The sequence below is a fragment of the Tenrec ecaudatus genome, chromosome 13 (assembly GCF_050624435.1).
Source record: "Tenrec ecaudatus isolate mTenEca1 chromosome 13, mTenEca1.hap1, whole genome shotgun sequence".
Taxonomy (NCBI): Eukaryota; Metazoa; Chordata; class Mammalia; order Afrosoricida; family Tenrecidae; genus Tenrec; species Tenrec ecaudatus.
In genome coordinates this window covers 48,703,598-48,719,789 of record NC_134542.1, presented here as the reverse complement: position 1 = coordinate 48,719,789, position 16,192 = coordinate 48,703,598, and the positions used below count along the sequence as shown (strand labels likewise).

Sequence of the window (16,192 nt, the reverse complement as noted above, 5' to 3'; positions counted from 1 at the left end):
TGCATGGCCATTGTTTCTATTCTATTCCACTTTCCAGTTAATCAGATCATACTACCCCACCCCCACACATACTTCTAAAATTGAAACTTTCAATTTCCCAGTTATTGATCACAGAATTCTTTTGCTAGCAACATCTTAAAGAACATAATATGTGGCCCTAACATTATTTCTACTGTGAACGGAGAGGAAGAGAAACTGAGTCACAAGGTGAGAAAAACGAGGGTAGTTTAAAATTTTTTTATATATTGTATCTGAAATTTTAACCTTGAAACAAATTTACTTTGTTTTTGGTTTTAAAATGTACCCTCAGATATTCAAAAGAAAAGATATAGGGAGATGAAATTTTTACTTGGGATTGAACTATTCTAAATATATTATATAACAAATGAAAAAAATCTAACATAATTCTGATCAAATAAGTGGAGTCAATCCAACATAAATTTTTATTTTATTGTATTACCAAAATATTTAGTAAACAATCTGAAATATGAAGCATAATACAATTGTTATCTTCCCTCTAAAACTCTGTGCTACACTACAAGGCAGGCAGACGGTAAGTGACAATATAACTGTCATTTTCCCTGTTTAGAAAAAAAGATAACACTTTGTAAATCAAAAATTAATAAATAAGAAAGGAGAGGCGGGTAAAAACAAACAAAATCCAGCTCTATGGCGCCATCTCTTGGGCAGTCAAAGTTTTGACAACAAATGTCTCCAAAAAGCCAGAGAAGCCCCTGGGCGGTGCAGGTGGTTAACAAACTGGGCTGCTAGTCAAGGTCATCAGTCACACCTTCGAAGGACGTCCTGGCAATCTACTTCAAACAAAAAATCAGCACTGCGAGCCTTTTGGAACACAGTCCAGTGGCACAGACTCCACAGTAACAAGCGTCCATTTTCCAGAATCAATTTATCAGTCAAAATCAACACAGAAAATTATCAGAAATGTTTAAGCTATATTCAACCTATTGTATTCCCTCTCTTTCATAGTATAACTTAAATATGTGTATATGATAATTAAGGAGCGCACTGAAATTCCACTCGAAATTCTTAAAATGCAGGGTTTGGGATAACAAACTATGGGTTCTCAGCACAGTCCAGTACTGGTTCCACACGTGTCGCCCCAGTCAGCACCCAGCATCATCTGGTAACATCGCAGACTGTCTACCTGCATTTGAACAAACCCTCCAAAGGGTTCTGGGAACAGTAGTGGTTCAGTGGCAGAAGTTTCTCCTTCCGTGGGGGAGGGGGCAATGGTGGCTAAGTGGTAGAATTCTCCCTCTTTCCACTGAAAAGATTTGGGGTTCGATTCCCAACCAATCCCAACCATTCCCAGCCCCAGAGGAAAAGATGTGGAAGCCACAACTGACCTCTCCTGGCTTCACCAACCATGCCTCCCACAGCATTCTACTTCTCTGCTGGTTGATAACCTGCTGTAATGACCACATGAAACTCACAGACAATAGTGAAGATTAAGGAGGTGTGCCAGGGAAGGGAATAGGTTACACAGTGCAAATCATAGCAACACCTCACCTTAGTAGTGGCAGCCACCTCTCTCTGATCCACAGCTTCTCAGCCCGTGATTCCTTGCCCCCGCCCTGCTGTGGCAAGTTTTATAGTGCCTCTTTTGCACTGAGAAAGCCCAAAGGGCACCCAGCATTCTGCCTAAATGCATTCAATTTACTCATTACTTGGGCCAGGAAGCCCTCCACTGGCTCATGGTCCTGATGTAGTGGTCTCTGGAAGGCCTCCACCACTGCTGCCACGGGATCTTCCAGAAGCTCCACTGGTGGCTTTTCTTCATCGAGGGTTATGGGATTCTCTGTCTACTTCTGAGATGGTTCACTTTATACCCAGCAGGATGGCAAAACTGACCGATCCCCAAGGGGTCGTATCCTCTGCACCTATTTGCATGCTCCCACCCAATCCCTGGAAGAGCCTTGGTGGGGTGGTAGTTATGAGTTGAGCTGGTAACCGTATGGTCAGAAGTTTAAAAGAACTCTGCAAGAGAAAGAAAGGGCTTTCGGCTCCATTAAAGAGTTATAGTCTCAAAAACTCACAGGGGCAGCTCTACCCTGTCTTTTAAGTCACTGTGAGTCAGCATCCACTCGAAGGCAGTGAGTTAAGTTACCCAATCATTTGGTGTGAGCTTCAAAGACTATGGCTAAAAGAGCCATAGCAAGCAATTTCACTTCACCACAGCCCCTCATGCAGCCACCTGTCTCCCAACGAAGGCCTGTGCGTTGCTATGGTGCTGAACAAGTGTCATAGGGTCTTTCAGACAGACTAGGAAGAAAGTCCTAGGGCTCTATTTCCCATAATTAGCAATGAAAACCCTGTAGAGATCGCAAGGCCCATGTGGAACTAGTCATAGGGATGAAACAGGACGAGGCAGGGTTACATTCCCTTGTGCATGAAGTAGCAATGAGTGGAGGGCTGCCTCCATGGCAGCAAAAATAACATGTGCAAGATTTCCAAGAAACTGAAGAATATCCAAGTAGAGGTAAGATAGTCTGTAGTTATGGATACCCACTCCAGCCCTACAGGGCAGAGGAGAAGTTTTTTATAGGGTTTCTGAGACTGTAAATCTTCACCAAAAAAGATCGCCTCATCTCATCTCTCTCCCACAAAGCAGCTATAGTTTTAACTGCCAGCCCTATACTTAACTCACTTTATCACGAGAGCTTCCTAGGGGTAAGAAGACTTAATATTAAGGCAATAATTCTTCTGAACTTGGTCAAAAGATTCAATGCAATCCCGATGAAAACCTTGGCAAGTTATTTTATGGATTATCAACAAACTGATTCTAATGTTTAAAGGGAAGAGACTAAAGATCCAGAACAGCCAACATGGTCTTGAAGAAGAAACAAGTTAGAAGACAGTCATTACCCAACTTCCAGACTCACTGGATATCTTTAAGATCATGTGGCAAATACAGACATGGCTGAAACTCTCAATAGATGGAACTTTGAGGATTGCAATGCCTTGTAGCAAAGTTATTAAAAATAATTCTAAGCACTCTTATTTTCATAGGTCCAAATCTATGAAAAAGCACCATTTCAACTTCTTCTCTGCAGTTGTCGAAAGCAATTGGTACACTAGTAAGAAGAAAAAAGGCTTTGCATACTAAAAAATTTCTGCTGGTTAAAAATATTTACTTATGCTAGGAGTTGAAACAGCAAATGAAATAACACAAAATATTCTGTTCATTTGAGATAGTCTAAAAGTGCTAAAAGCAAATATATCCCAAATATACAAGGATCCAAAGCCCTTGATGATTTCATTTCAATGAGTTCTACAAAAATACTTAATGCTTTAATTATGTTACATTCCTTGCTTCATATATATTTAGTATTTAGTTCCTCATTTATATTTATTTACTTAAAAAACACACACAACTCATATCAATGATGAGAGCAAGTAGTCTACTTACCCCACCCATTGTAATCCCATGAATAAGTGCAACATATGGCTTCTGGCAAGAACCTGAAAAGAAACATCAATGAGTTGCAATGTGTAAAATATCCTAAAACTGTTTTATAATGATGGTTGTACAATTTTAGCTTCATCATATATGGGTGAATTTTATGGAAGATAAATTATAACTCCATAAAGTTTTGGTTTGCTTAAGTCTGTGAATAAAAAAATGACATGGCATTCATGGATGGGAAAACTCACTATCAACTATGTCAATTCCCCTTAAATTACTGTAATTCATTGTCATTCCAATGAAAATCTCAGTAGGATCTTTTGTGAAATGAGATAGGACAATTCTAAAATTGATATCCAAGAGTAGCCTAGACAATTCTTGAACAAAACAAGACTGAATTGCTCTCCTGGACAACGACATGTTTTAAAGCTATACTGGCTGTCTTACTTCAGCTTAAGCACAGGCAAAAGCCCAATGAACAAAATACCTAAGAAACAGACCTGAGTATGTTTAAGAACTGGATAGATAACAGAAAAGTCATTAACATCAGCGAGGAAGGAATTCCACGGCCACCAAGTCAATTCTGACTCACAGTGACCTAATCTAATAGGGTTTCAGAGGCTGTGAGCGCCAAGGAAGATGATCTTGCCACTAAGAGCCCACGCTAACTACCACACCACCAAGCTCCTTCTCGCCCTCCGTGCCGCCTCGTCGATTCCAGCACAGGGTACGGTGGAGTGTGTGAGCAGCATTTCAGAACCACTGCCACTCGGTGGGGGAAAAACAAGGCTTTCTACTCCCCAAAAGAGTTACATCTCTATCCCATTACCATTGTACCCTGTCCTGTAGGGTCTCTGAGTACAGGTCTTTAAAACCTCCCAATAAAAAGATTACGGCATCTGGTTTCCATACAGACAATAAAAGTTGGATGATATCACAGGCAGAAAATGTCCAAGAGTATTAAAGACCTAGAATATAAGTAAATAAAACGTATATAATTTTAGAATATAAGACTATCTTAACCTCCACATAATCGAAAAGGCTGGGGTTTTTAAGATGCAAAAAAGTGTAAATCAAATGAGTACGTTTAATGGCATAAAAAAACACTTGTACATGTCAAAACAGAATAACAGAATTTAAAATAAAGTGACAAATAAAAAGTATACCTGTAGGTATATACTACCTACAAAACCTAAATATTCAGAATAAACAATTTCTATATAATCAACAAGAAAAAGGCAAGCAACCTGACAGGAAGATGGACAAAGGACAGAAATATAGGACCGTAAGAAAATACCTTCTACTTCACTAGTGTTAAAGGAAATTCAAATCAAAGCCAAAAAATGTTAATCTATTACATGAAAATGTTGACAATGATGGAAAGGGCATGGAGGTGGGAGGGAAGTCTTGTACTTAGAACAAACTGAAGACGCATGAGCTCTGTATATTATGCACCAGTTCTGCTTCTAAAAACGCAGAAGTTTGTTCTCATGGATACTAAGGAACCATACATGGGGATACAGTAATTTGTACTAATAAAAATAGGAAATAACCTACACTATCCACTACTGTAAACTAGTAAATGATATTATGAATTAGGTAGTTCCTATTAAATAGTATAGAACAGTTACAGAATATTAGATTGTATATACACTAGGATAGGCTTATATAAATTTCAGAAACACATTTTGTTCACAAATGTGTGGTAAAAATATAAACCATGGACTAGTGGGACACACTACAAAGTATTGGTAATTTCTGCTTCTGGGGATGGTGTGGGGAGGAAGAAATGATACTGAGAACAGTAAAACAGACTGAACTGCAACTTAAATTTCGAGATTATATTTCCATCAAAGATATCTTAGTTTATCAAGAAAAAACCAAGCAGGAATGTGTTCATTCTGGCCTTAGGGGTAAGCAAGTATTTATTATGTTTTCTCTACTACTATTTAACTTTTGAAATATACAACTGATGAAAGAATGATTCACTTCCAATAAGCTGGCATCTCAACGAAACTTTCATTCCAGAGGCTTCAAGATATTTCATTTATAAAGAATACTGAAAACAAAACAAGTGTTATTTTCAAAAAGCCATGTGATCAGAAGGAATCATGCTTTTGTATTAAATTTATGACCAAAACAAGTACCCGAGTAGAGCCTGCCCATACAAAAATACCACTTGCGTGAGGCTGGCTGGTTATTCCAGTGCACTTTGCATGGCAGCAGGGCTGCTGACTTTGTTCATTGTCTCTCTCTCCAGTGGCCTTCTGCTCAGTGAGAGCAGGCATCACAGCTGCCCATGGAGAACAGCCTGGGGATCCAGCAAGTGTCTTCCTGATTACGGTCGGAACAAGCACCCTTATTTCTTGGGTCCCCTTTCACAGTCCCGGCAGAGCCCACATACCAATGGCATTGTTCACGGTATATTCTGCCTTGAAGAAATCTTGACTGAGCTTCTGCTTCATCTTTCCAGCTTCTGAGACCGCTACAGTTGAGAAAAAAATAATAAATCAGGTACAAATGCAAATGTTAAAAAGGTGTTTTCAACTAAATATTTAAATAATTCCTTGATTATAACAAAGCCTCATGGTAAACGTTTATACAAAGAATTTCTTACAAAGTTTTATATTTAAGTTATAAATTATAAAGTGCTACAAACTGTAGACTCTTTTGACTGCTTCCTCTAGCACCTTAAAAAATATATGCTGGATATACTTTTCCTTCAATAATACAACTTGGATCAAAAAGTTCACCTTGTAGTACATCTAGTTAGAGTTCTGCCCCATCTATTTCATCACAAAACATGACTGTGCATCGACTCCGTGCCATGCTCTCTTGTTGCAGACAGTAAGGCAGCCATTGAAGGCAGGTGTCCTGCAGTGAGAAGGAATGAGGAGACACACTACTGCAACTACAACTACTACCACGGTAGGATACTCTTGGAGCTATGCCTACAACAAAAACGGATACTGTGGGAATGGGCACAGGAGAGCGGTAACTACAATGTGGCTGCCAAGAAGGTGAGCGTGAGCCCAGGAAGATGAGAGGGGGCCCAGGAGGGTGAGAGTGAGTCTAGGAAGGTGAGAGGGGGCCCAGGAAGGTGAGAATGGGCCCAGGAGGGTGAGCGTGAGCCCAGGAAGGGGAGAGTGAGCCAGGAAGGTGAGAATGGGCCCAAGAAGGTGAGCGTGAGCCCAGGAAGGTGAGAGGGGGCCCAGGAGGGTGAGCGTGAGCCCAGGAAGGTGAGCGTGAGCCAAGTTTGAGCAGATGGGTCGGGATTTCCTAGGAAATGACAGGGTGCCGTTGGGAGCAGAGCAAGCAGTGTCTACACAAGACACTCGGGCAAGATAATGAGGCCTGCACAGAGGTCTGGAAGCTGCTCAGACAGGTTTCCACTCTACAGGGAATAGTTATATGAGATACTGACTACCGAGATTTTTAGGATAACTCTTTAGAATTCTGATTTATATTCTTTGAAACTGTTCCCAATGTTGATTGATTTCCCAGTTTTTAAAAGAAAAATCTGACATTTAATGTTTTCATTCCACAGTTGTCACAGTGCATGCTAGAAATGTTATCAATGCTCTCACCAGTTCTCAAGGGAAAAGAATGCAAGTTGTACTGCTTTTGTAAATTTTTTTAACCCTAAAACCTTACTGGGTTTTCCTTGTAATCACCTTTTCAATTAGTGAAAGCAATGTAAATTGCATAAATTAAATAGCATTCAAAATACCAATAGTTTTGAATTTGGTGGCACTGTCAGGCAAGTGCGGCACTGCCAAACAGGTTCAGCAATGCAAACCCATCAGAGACTTTTCAGGACAAACATGAGGCTTATTAGCGTCCATGAAGATGTACAGTCTTGGAAACCCTATATAGGGCTGCTATAAATTGGAATCAACTCAGTGGCAGCGGGTTTGGTTGGGCCAAACTCCAAAACCAATCTCACCGCTATCCAGTCAATGCTGACCCACAGTGGGTTTCCAAAAGTGCAGCTGTTTATGGGCTTTAGCCCAGTCTTTCTCTCCCGGAGCTGCTGGCGGTTTCAAACTGGTGACCTTGCAGACCACAGCCCCATGTGTAACCACTGGAGTGCCTACTTAATGCCTTGAACTTCGACATTTTAAATCTCCGTTAATTAGATCCCATTGCTTTATAAACTAGAATAATTCTAAAGTTAAAACTGTATTTTTAACACCAGTATAAAGTTAGACCTTTATGGAAAAAATAGCTCACAGCAGCAGTTAAGCCCTTTCTGCATAAGACTCTGCCTGTTTGAAAACTAACAAGATCTTTTCTTCAACTTTAAAGATTAATTCAAGGCAGAAAATCATGTTTTGAAAATATTCTAGTTGTGAGCAAAAATTAAATTAAAAAGCAATTCTGTTAATTCAATCTAAGTTATCAGTTTCTATGAAACTGCAATTTCTGAACTCAACAATTTAAGTTATTTCATATTATTCTGAACCAGGAAGATTTTTTTCTTCCTAGTCCAAAGGTAATATTTTATATAAACTTGTAAATTTAGTGAACAAATTCAACACAAAGATTGCTGTTTTAATGCTCTATAAAAAACAGAGGCCAAATATAAAATTAAAATACGTGGAAAATGTTATCCTAAGACCTAATCAATTATACAACAAACAAAATTCAAATTATGAAAACTGTTTATACATGTAAAAGATACAATCAGTGGTAACTACAATAAGTATGATTTTGATTCTGAAAACATGATTTCTCTTTTGTTTTTAACAGAGTTTTCCCCAATTAGAAAGATTTTATAATGCTATAGCACTTTCTTCAAAAAGTTATAAAAGAATTAGTTGAATCCTCACATTTAAAATTATTCCCTCCCCAAATGGGAATTCAAAGTGCGGATGCACCAAAGGAGACCTGCTGACACAATGGGCTAAGCAGTAGGCTGCTAACTGCAAGGTCTATGGTTCAAACTCACCAGCTGCTCTGCAGGAGAACTATGAGGCTGCCTGTCCTTGTGAATATTTACAGTTTTGGAAACGCTACTCTGTCCTAGGGGGTCATTAGGAGTTGCTTTTGATACAACAAAGAGTTTAATTCTTGTTTGGGATGCTAAGTACCCACCGAACAAAATTCGCTGCCATTGAGTCAATGCCGACTCATAGTGACCCCCTTGAATTCGATTCCTAGATTAGAATTAGGTTTCTGAGATTGGAACTGTTTACAGGAGTAAAAGGCCCAGTCTTTCTCCCACAGAGCTGCTGGTGGTTTCGAACTGCTGACCATGTGGATAGCAGCTAAACGTGTAACCACTACACCAACAGGGTTCCTTTTGAGCACCAAAGGTAGAAATTTAATTAAGGCATAACCCTTGCTCATAAGGAGATTGGGGCACATAAATATAAGCATATAAAAACTGCCATACACATTCACAGAGAGAGGCTCCCAGATCTGGCGTTGTAGAGGGGTAGAGACCCCCTCCCTCTCCTTCGGAGAGACAAGATATCAGAGGAAACGTGAGCTGAAGCTTAGAAGATAACAGAGAGCTCAACAGTGGACTGAAGAAAAATCACAAAGAGAAAGCACACCAGTCATGGGAATATATGAGAGCAGGTCAGATTTGGAAAATGGCAATCATTCAACGTAGTCCTAGTTCAGCTTTGTGATCAACAGAACTTGCGTACCATTGCTATTGAATCGGATCCGATTCACAGCGACCCAGTGCAGGATTCCTGCGGCTGTAAATCTTCGTGGGAGCAGACAGCCTCATCTTTTTACTGAGGATCAGCTGGTGAGTTTGAACTGCCAACCCTGTGATTAGCAGCCCAGTGCTGACTGGACAGTGCCACTAAAGTTCATTTCATATCATCTTTTCTACATAAAATTCAGTGGACTCACATACTATCCCCGGACATTTCATTAAAGATAATTCAGGAAAAGAAACAAGATAGATATATCTCAAAAATAGACTACCATATATACTCGTGTGTAAACCAAGTTTTCCAGGACATTTTTAATACAGGTTTTTGTGGTAAAATTAGGTGCCTCAGCTGAATCGGGTTGGCTTATACGTGAGTATATATGGTATGTAAACTTTTTCAAAAATTGTTATTTCTTTAATTTATCAACTGTTAACTACAAAAGGTAAATCTTTAAATTTATTCTTTCTCAAAAAGTCTAAAAAGGAAAGTAAATTACAGAGTAGGTGAGGAAAACAAGTGTTACCTTTGATGTCACCACCAGCACAGAAAGCCTTCTCTCCAGCTCCCTTTATAATGATCAGGAAAGTTTCTGGATCTTGTTCCCACTTCTACAGCCAAATGTAAAAGAAGACGGTATCCGTGTATTATAAATTGCTGTCAGCTGACATCAAGTCAGCCTGCAATTCATGGTGACTCCATGCAAAATAAAATCAGACTACTGAGATCCACGGGGTTTCTTCCCTGGCTGATTTTTTCAGATATAGATACTTTCTTGTCATACTATAAATATCAATGCATTAAAAAGACATGCATATGTGGGTGTCTGTTGGCCTACGTGAGTATTCTTTTGTAAAGAATATCCATCCATCCAGGAGGAGGAGTTCCAACTCTATTTTTTTTCTGTCAAAATGAGACACTATTCTACCAAAGTTGCTGGAGTGTTAAGGGGAAAGAGATTTGGTGATCCAAACTGTGTGATGGCATCTACAGTCTTTGCCCACTAACCTTGAGGACAAAGTGGACAAATATGATCTTAATAAAATTGTTACATAAACTTGTCGATCTGGTGAACAAATCAGCCTCCAAACTGTTGACAGAGCACAACCACCTTTCTGCTGTGATCGCACAGGACTCTTCTATTTTACTTATACATTTTAAAGGCAAGATAATGAAACTTGAGCAAATCGGCAAATGATTTGGGGTTATAAAGGGCTGCTAATAAATAGCATGTAGGAATCAAAATCCAATAAAAATGCAAACTGCTAGAGCAAATGCTCAAAAGACTAAATAGAGAGAGAAAAATAAAGGCTCTATAATTCTACACTCAAGAACAAAATGTAGATACACAAAGCGATACAGCTCGGCAGACCTAGTGAATGGGAAGGTCAATGTCACACCGAGGTGCATCAACAGTGATGCGGTCACCCAACAGAAACTTCTGCTCTCCTCCATATTAGACCAAGTCTAATGTGGGATACTTCATGTATCAACGTCCTGGTTAATACAGCTTCCAATCAAAATATTAGTGGTCAAGTTCATTGGCTTTTTTACCAGGAAGAAAAGGCCTAGTAACCTACTTCCAAAAAAGCCTCTGAAAATCCTAGGGAGCATTTATACTGGACACACAAGATTGCTGCGAGTCAGTTGCTGAGTTTGTCTGCCTCACACTGCAGTCCCAATCAGGGACGCCAGAATGGAAGGGTCATCAAATAAATTAAGGAAGGGGTGGGAGGTGGTGGCAGAGCACATTCAGTGGTGGATATATGATTTCCTTTTGCAGCCAACCTAGAAAAGAACATCATCCCCATTTTACAGAGGCAGACAGTGAGGCACAGAGTAGTTCTCTTTCCAGCTTGCACAGCTAGTCAATAGAAATCTGGGTTTTGCACACAAGTCATCTGTCTAAGTCCTAAGTTTTCCAAAAGCATCAGAGCTTCTCAAAGACAGGAGAAAAGCTGGGAACTTCCCAACAGTTGTCTGCCAGATCATAACGGCCACAAGGAAGCAAAGTGGACATACCCCATTGTGCTCCAAGAAGGAGAATCAGTATCATTGCTTTCAAGATCAAAAAACTAAGAATAGAGGCAGAACACAGCAGAAACCGCAGGGTTATGTACAAGTGTCCCCTGAACTCCGTCACGCGCAGGGCTCAAGGAGCATCACTCAGGAAAGCACAGAGGGCCCAACCCAGCAGAGTCTGGGCTCCGAGCCCTCACAGTACATTGATTCTCTAGGAAAGAGGAACAGAAATTTCCTATTAATATAAACGTTTTTAAAAACCTTAAAGAAAGTTACAAACCTTTAGTTGTGGATAAATCCGCTGAACCATATTCAAAGACAGTGCATTCAGGAACTTGGGTCTGTTGAGTGTAATCACTCCTGCACAACCTTTTCTTTCCATCAGCACCTCTTCTGCTGCATCGGTGTGTTTGAACATTCCCTGGGGAAAGCCAAGAGTAACTTGATAAACACCACGTTCCTGGTACACGCCAGCATCAAAAGCTTTACAAAGCAGAGCTACCATATTGGAGCTGGTCAGTCCTACACCACCCTCCCAATTGTTTCTGTGCTTGAGCCCACTGTTGCAGCCACTGTGTCCATCATCTCCATGTGGGCCTCCCTGTCACTGTCCCCCTACCTTAGCCAGCATGATGCACTTCTCCAGGGATGGAGACTTGCCATCCCTGCCTCCAAGTTTTATTGCTAGGTGTCACCAAGTCAGCTCCCACTCACAGCAGCCAGGTGCACAGCAGAATGAAATACTGCTTGGTTCTGCACCACCTTCAGAACTGTCAAGTTTGAGCCCATTATTGCAGGCACTGCATCAGCCCATCTGTTCTCAACCTGTGGGCCCCGACCCCTTGGGGGGGGGTGGTGTTGAACGACTCTTTCACAGGGGTCGCCCGATTCATAACAGTAGCAAAATGACAGTTAGGAAGTAGCAACGGAAGTAATTTTGTGGCTCGAGGGTCACCGTACCATGAGGAACTGTATTAAAGGGCTGCGGCATTAGGAAGGTTGAGAACCGCTGCTCTAGAGAAAGCATAATGTCCTTTCCTTTTTCAAGGACTGGTGCCTCCTGATAACAGGCAAAATACATGAGATGACCTTGTCATGCTTGCTTCCAAGGGCTTTCTGGTTGCATTTGCTCCAAAATGTATTTCTTTGTTCCCCTGGCGGTCCGTGGTACTTTCAATATTCTTAACCAGCACCATAATTCAAGTGCATCAATTTTATAATTTTCCTTACTTTCCAGCTCTCACATGCATTCAAAGCACATAAAAATGCCAAGGCTTGGGCCAAGCGCACCTTAGCACTTTAAATAGGCTTTGTGCACATTTGCTCAGTGCAGTATGTTGATTTTTTAAAATTAGTTTATTTATAACAATTTCAGAGACAAATCACATACCATACATTTCCATAGTTCAATCACATTCACAAGCGTTACGCAACCATCATCACAAACAATTCCAGGACATTTCTTCTTCCCTGAACTTGTTATTAGCTCCCCATTTCCTGCTAGCCTCCCGTTAAGTCCCTTTGAATCTGCTGATCCAATTGTCTCAATAGGTTTACCTCATCTGGGTTTCATATACAGAGAATCATACAAAATCACAACAAAAAAATGACCCAACAATAGTGCCACAATGAAACAAAGGAAAAATGCAACTGGCAATGAAGCAGAAAAAGTATTAAAAACCGGAACGATTACAGATTGAGTCAAGAGAGTGATCGATGTCATTCTGACCTAACTCCAATTGCACCCGACAGTGGATTCTGCCTGGTCCTTAGAGGGGATTGATTCATCATCTGAGGAGTAATTCTGTAATCGGGCTTTGGGTTTTCACTATCATCCGCAGGCTTCTGTAAGTTCTAATAACATTGCCTCCTCCAGCTTCAATGTGCTGATTTTTGGATGCTGCTACCATGAACTGGTCCATTTGTGAGCTTTTTGTTTTCTTTACATTGAACTGCAATCCACTGAAGACTTCCATCTAACTGCCTCCATGAACAACTGCCTCCCCTCACCATGAGACCAGATGATCTGCGGTGTCTGGTAACCATTAGCGGGCATTTCTAGCAAAGATTCTGTAGAAGAACCCTGACCAAAAGGGAGCAAGTAAAGAACAAAATTTCAAACTTGCGTTAACTCTACAGACTTTGTGGAGCGATGGAAGCTATATAGACCCTCCAATATTACCCTCAGATAATCTTTAAAGCCTAAATGAAAAACAACCCCTGGTGGGAGGAGGGGTCGGGAGAGAAAAAAGAGGAGCTGATATCAGGGCTCAAATAGAAAGTAAATGTTTAGAAAATAATGATGGCAACATATGTACAAATATGCTTGATATAATTGATATATGGATTTTTGTAAGAGCGTCCAATAAAATGATCTTTTAATAACATATATATACCGTACATACTCGAGTATAAGCAAGTTTTTTTCCCTTTGTGTTCACCTTTACACATGATATGCCATGAAGAAGACACAGCACACGGGAAGTACGTTACAGGGAAACGATACTGTGGTATGGTGACTGGCTGTGTAGATTACAGATAAAAAACACAGTATTCAGCCATTAATTAAGCAAGTTTTTAAGCACATTTTAAATGTAGTTTTTGTGGTAAAATTAGGTGCCTCGGTGGATATTTGGGTCAGCTTATACTCAAGTATATACGGGGATATCTATCTCCTGAAATGTTCTGCAAACAAAACAGTACTGTGGCTTATCTGGTTAAAAGGAAAAAAAAGTCTGTCTTGAGCATTATGCTCTTAAGAACTATCTACAGATAAATTAACAACAGCAACCAAAGCATCAGCCAGGTCCCGGATGGGCCACTGAGCTTACATTAACGGAGATGGAACAACTAGAGGAGGAGGGTGAGGATGGCTGCATCCAGTCGCGCGGGAAGCGGCACTGGGGTCACGATAGTGGGATGTACGGACTATAACGAAAGTTACAAGAGCCCCCAATAAAATGATCTAAAATTTTAAAAATGGCTGCATAACTCCAAAAATGTAAACAAATCCCAGAATTGTACATGCAAAAACTTAAATTGGTGTGTGTTTTGCTTGAGTAGTCTCAATGTCTCTCTATACAAATGTCTACATGCAGAGAGCTGTATGTGTGTATATATATGTAAAGTATAAATTTAACTCAAGATGCATCCATAGTTAAACTGTGCAGTTATGAAAACATGCTTTCGGATTTGTGATGGTGCTAACAGTGGTGTGGAGGCCACATCAGACCTCCTCCAGCCTCGGCAGGGAGAAGAAGAATCCATGTCCACACCAGCATAAGGCTGATAGCCACCATCCTCCATCTTTCTGACACCAGCCGTCCCTTCTCCTGACACTCTCCTTTTGTGGGTTCGTAACCCCTTGCAATGGCCACCTAGAACACACAGACAATGCTCACAATTATGGGGATACAGGTTACCAGAAGGCAGGATCGGAAAATATTAAGGATATACAATCTTTTTCCCACAGCGTGGTTTCTCCTCAGTCACCAGCCAAGTGTCTCTCTCTCGGGTCCTTTGGCCTCTATGGGCCAGGAAGCCATGAGGGCCCATATGAAATAAATGAGACATCCTCCAAGACATTTTTATTGAATAAAAAGTCAGTCTCATTCCCAAACTTCTTATTTATTTGGTCTGTTTACCATATTTTATTGGTATATATTTCCACTTTTACTATACTATTTCTTAATGAGAGGAACTTTGCTCTTCAAAATGAAATCTCAAATTGCTTAATTAAGTGTATACACAAAGCTAGCACTTAAATGGTTCTATTCAAATGGTATAGATTATAGATCAGTTGATATTGACTCTAGGCCATCATCTGTCCATTCAGGGTAAGAATTGGCTGCTATCCTGAAAGCAATAGGTACAATATTAATGCATGTGATCCAACCAATACCTTCAGAGTGCACTGAACTGCTTTTGGGGAGGGAAGAGTTTTTCACATCCAGGTCAAAATCACATGGGAAAAACACGCTTTTACATATTAAGTTAAAATGCGACTTAATATTTTAAGTACCCCAAAAAACATTATGGGGAATCCTTCCATGGATATTTCTGGCGTGAGAGTATCTCCAACTCAGTGTGTGGATAGAAAGGAAGCCTCATTAATAAGTACCAGCTTTCATAAAGCTTGAAAATCCCCATCTGCAGAAGTGAGAGCCATACGCTTGGCATCCTTGATGGGTTCAACTCCTCACCTAGATTTTGGAAATGTCAGTAGGATGTCACAATATTATTACAAAACAATCCTATCCATTTTTCCTACGCCTGCCTGCAATACTGCCGCCAATGGCCTATTTCCAGCACTCCACTATGAAAAATAAAGAGTCCTCTCCCCCATTGGGTTTATTGGCTCTTAGAGCAGAATTGGCCCTAGTGGTACGCTGGGGTAAGTGTTGGCTGCTAACCCAAATGTCAGTGGTTCAAAGCCAGCAGCCCTTGCTCCACAGGACAAAGATAAGGCCATCTGTTTCCATAAAGATTGCTAGTCTTGGAAACCGTGGCGCAGTTCCACTCTGTCTATAAGGCCACGGTGCGTCAGAATCCGCTCAGCAGGAGTGGATTTGGTTTGGGGTTTATAGAAGGATCGCAAAAGAACTGCTTAGAGGACAGCCTTTCTATCATCCCTGAAGCACATGTACAAACCAACAGGAGGCCACTAAACTGTCCAGGTCCCAGGCCCTGAAAGAGTCCATTTCTCTCTTCCCTCAAAGTGGTTTTGGCCACAGGACCCAGGTCCCACACAACTAGGATTCTGTCATGTCGTCCTATTCCATCTGTGTACATGTCTGAACATGAATTGTTGACATTGTTCCAAGTTCTTTTCCTAGGAAAACTCCTCAGTTCCATGTCTGTCAAGTGCTTAAAATAAATAATGGTAAGAAGTCTTCACACCCTCACTTCCACTTAGATTTAACTGGGACAGATTCTGCAGTAGTCATTGAATACCCACTTGGTCAGTCGTTAAGACATTAAGCCTTTGGAGCCACGTTCCCTTGGTTCAAATCCAACCAGATTGAAAGTCTATGATCTTGGCCACCACCTCATGCTACCTACTACAAGATAG

At 40.6% G+C, this 16,192-nt stretch overlaps 1 protein-coding gene and 1 non-coding gene across 4 annotated transcripts in view; both read right to left on the bottom strand.

Annotated features, from left to right (window-relative positions):
- The window catches only part of HIBCH (3-hydroxyisobutyryl-CoA hydrolase), a 61,746-nt gene that overhangs the window by 35,740 nt on the left and 9,814 nt on the right, over window positions 1-16,192 (bottom strand). For all 3 annotated transcript variants that reach the window (XM_075530356.1, XM_075530354.1, XM_075530353.1), the window contains exons 3-6: window positions 11,402-11,542; window positions 9,626-9,710; window positions 5,832-5,912; window positions 3,431-3,483 (exon numbers count right to left, since the gene is read on the bottom strand). In XM_075530356.1, the coding sequence (XP_075386471.1) occupies window positions 3,431-3,483; window positions 5,832-5,912; window positions 9,626-9,710; window positions 11,402-11,542 (360 nt within the window). The remainder of the gene's footprint in view (window positions 1-3,430; window positions 3,484-5,831; window positions 5,913-9,625; window positions 9,711-11,401; window positions 11,543-16,192) is intronic.
- On the bottom strand, window positions 13,551-13,683 carry LOC142425205 (small nucleolar RNA SNORA15). Its single transcript, XR_012779559.1, has one exon. It is a non-coding gene; the product is annotated as a small nucleolar RNA SNORA15 (small nucleolar RNA).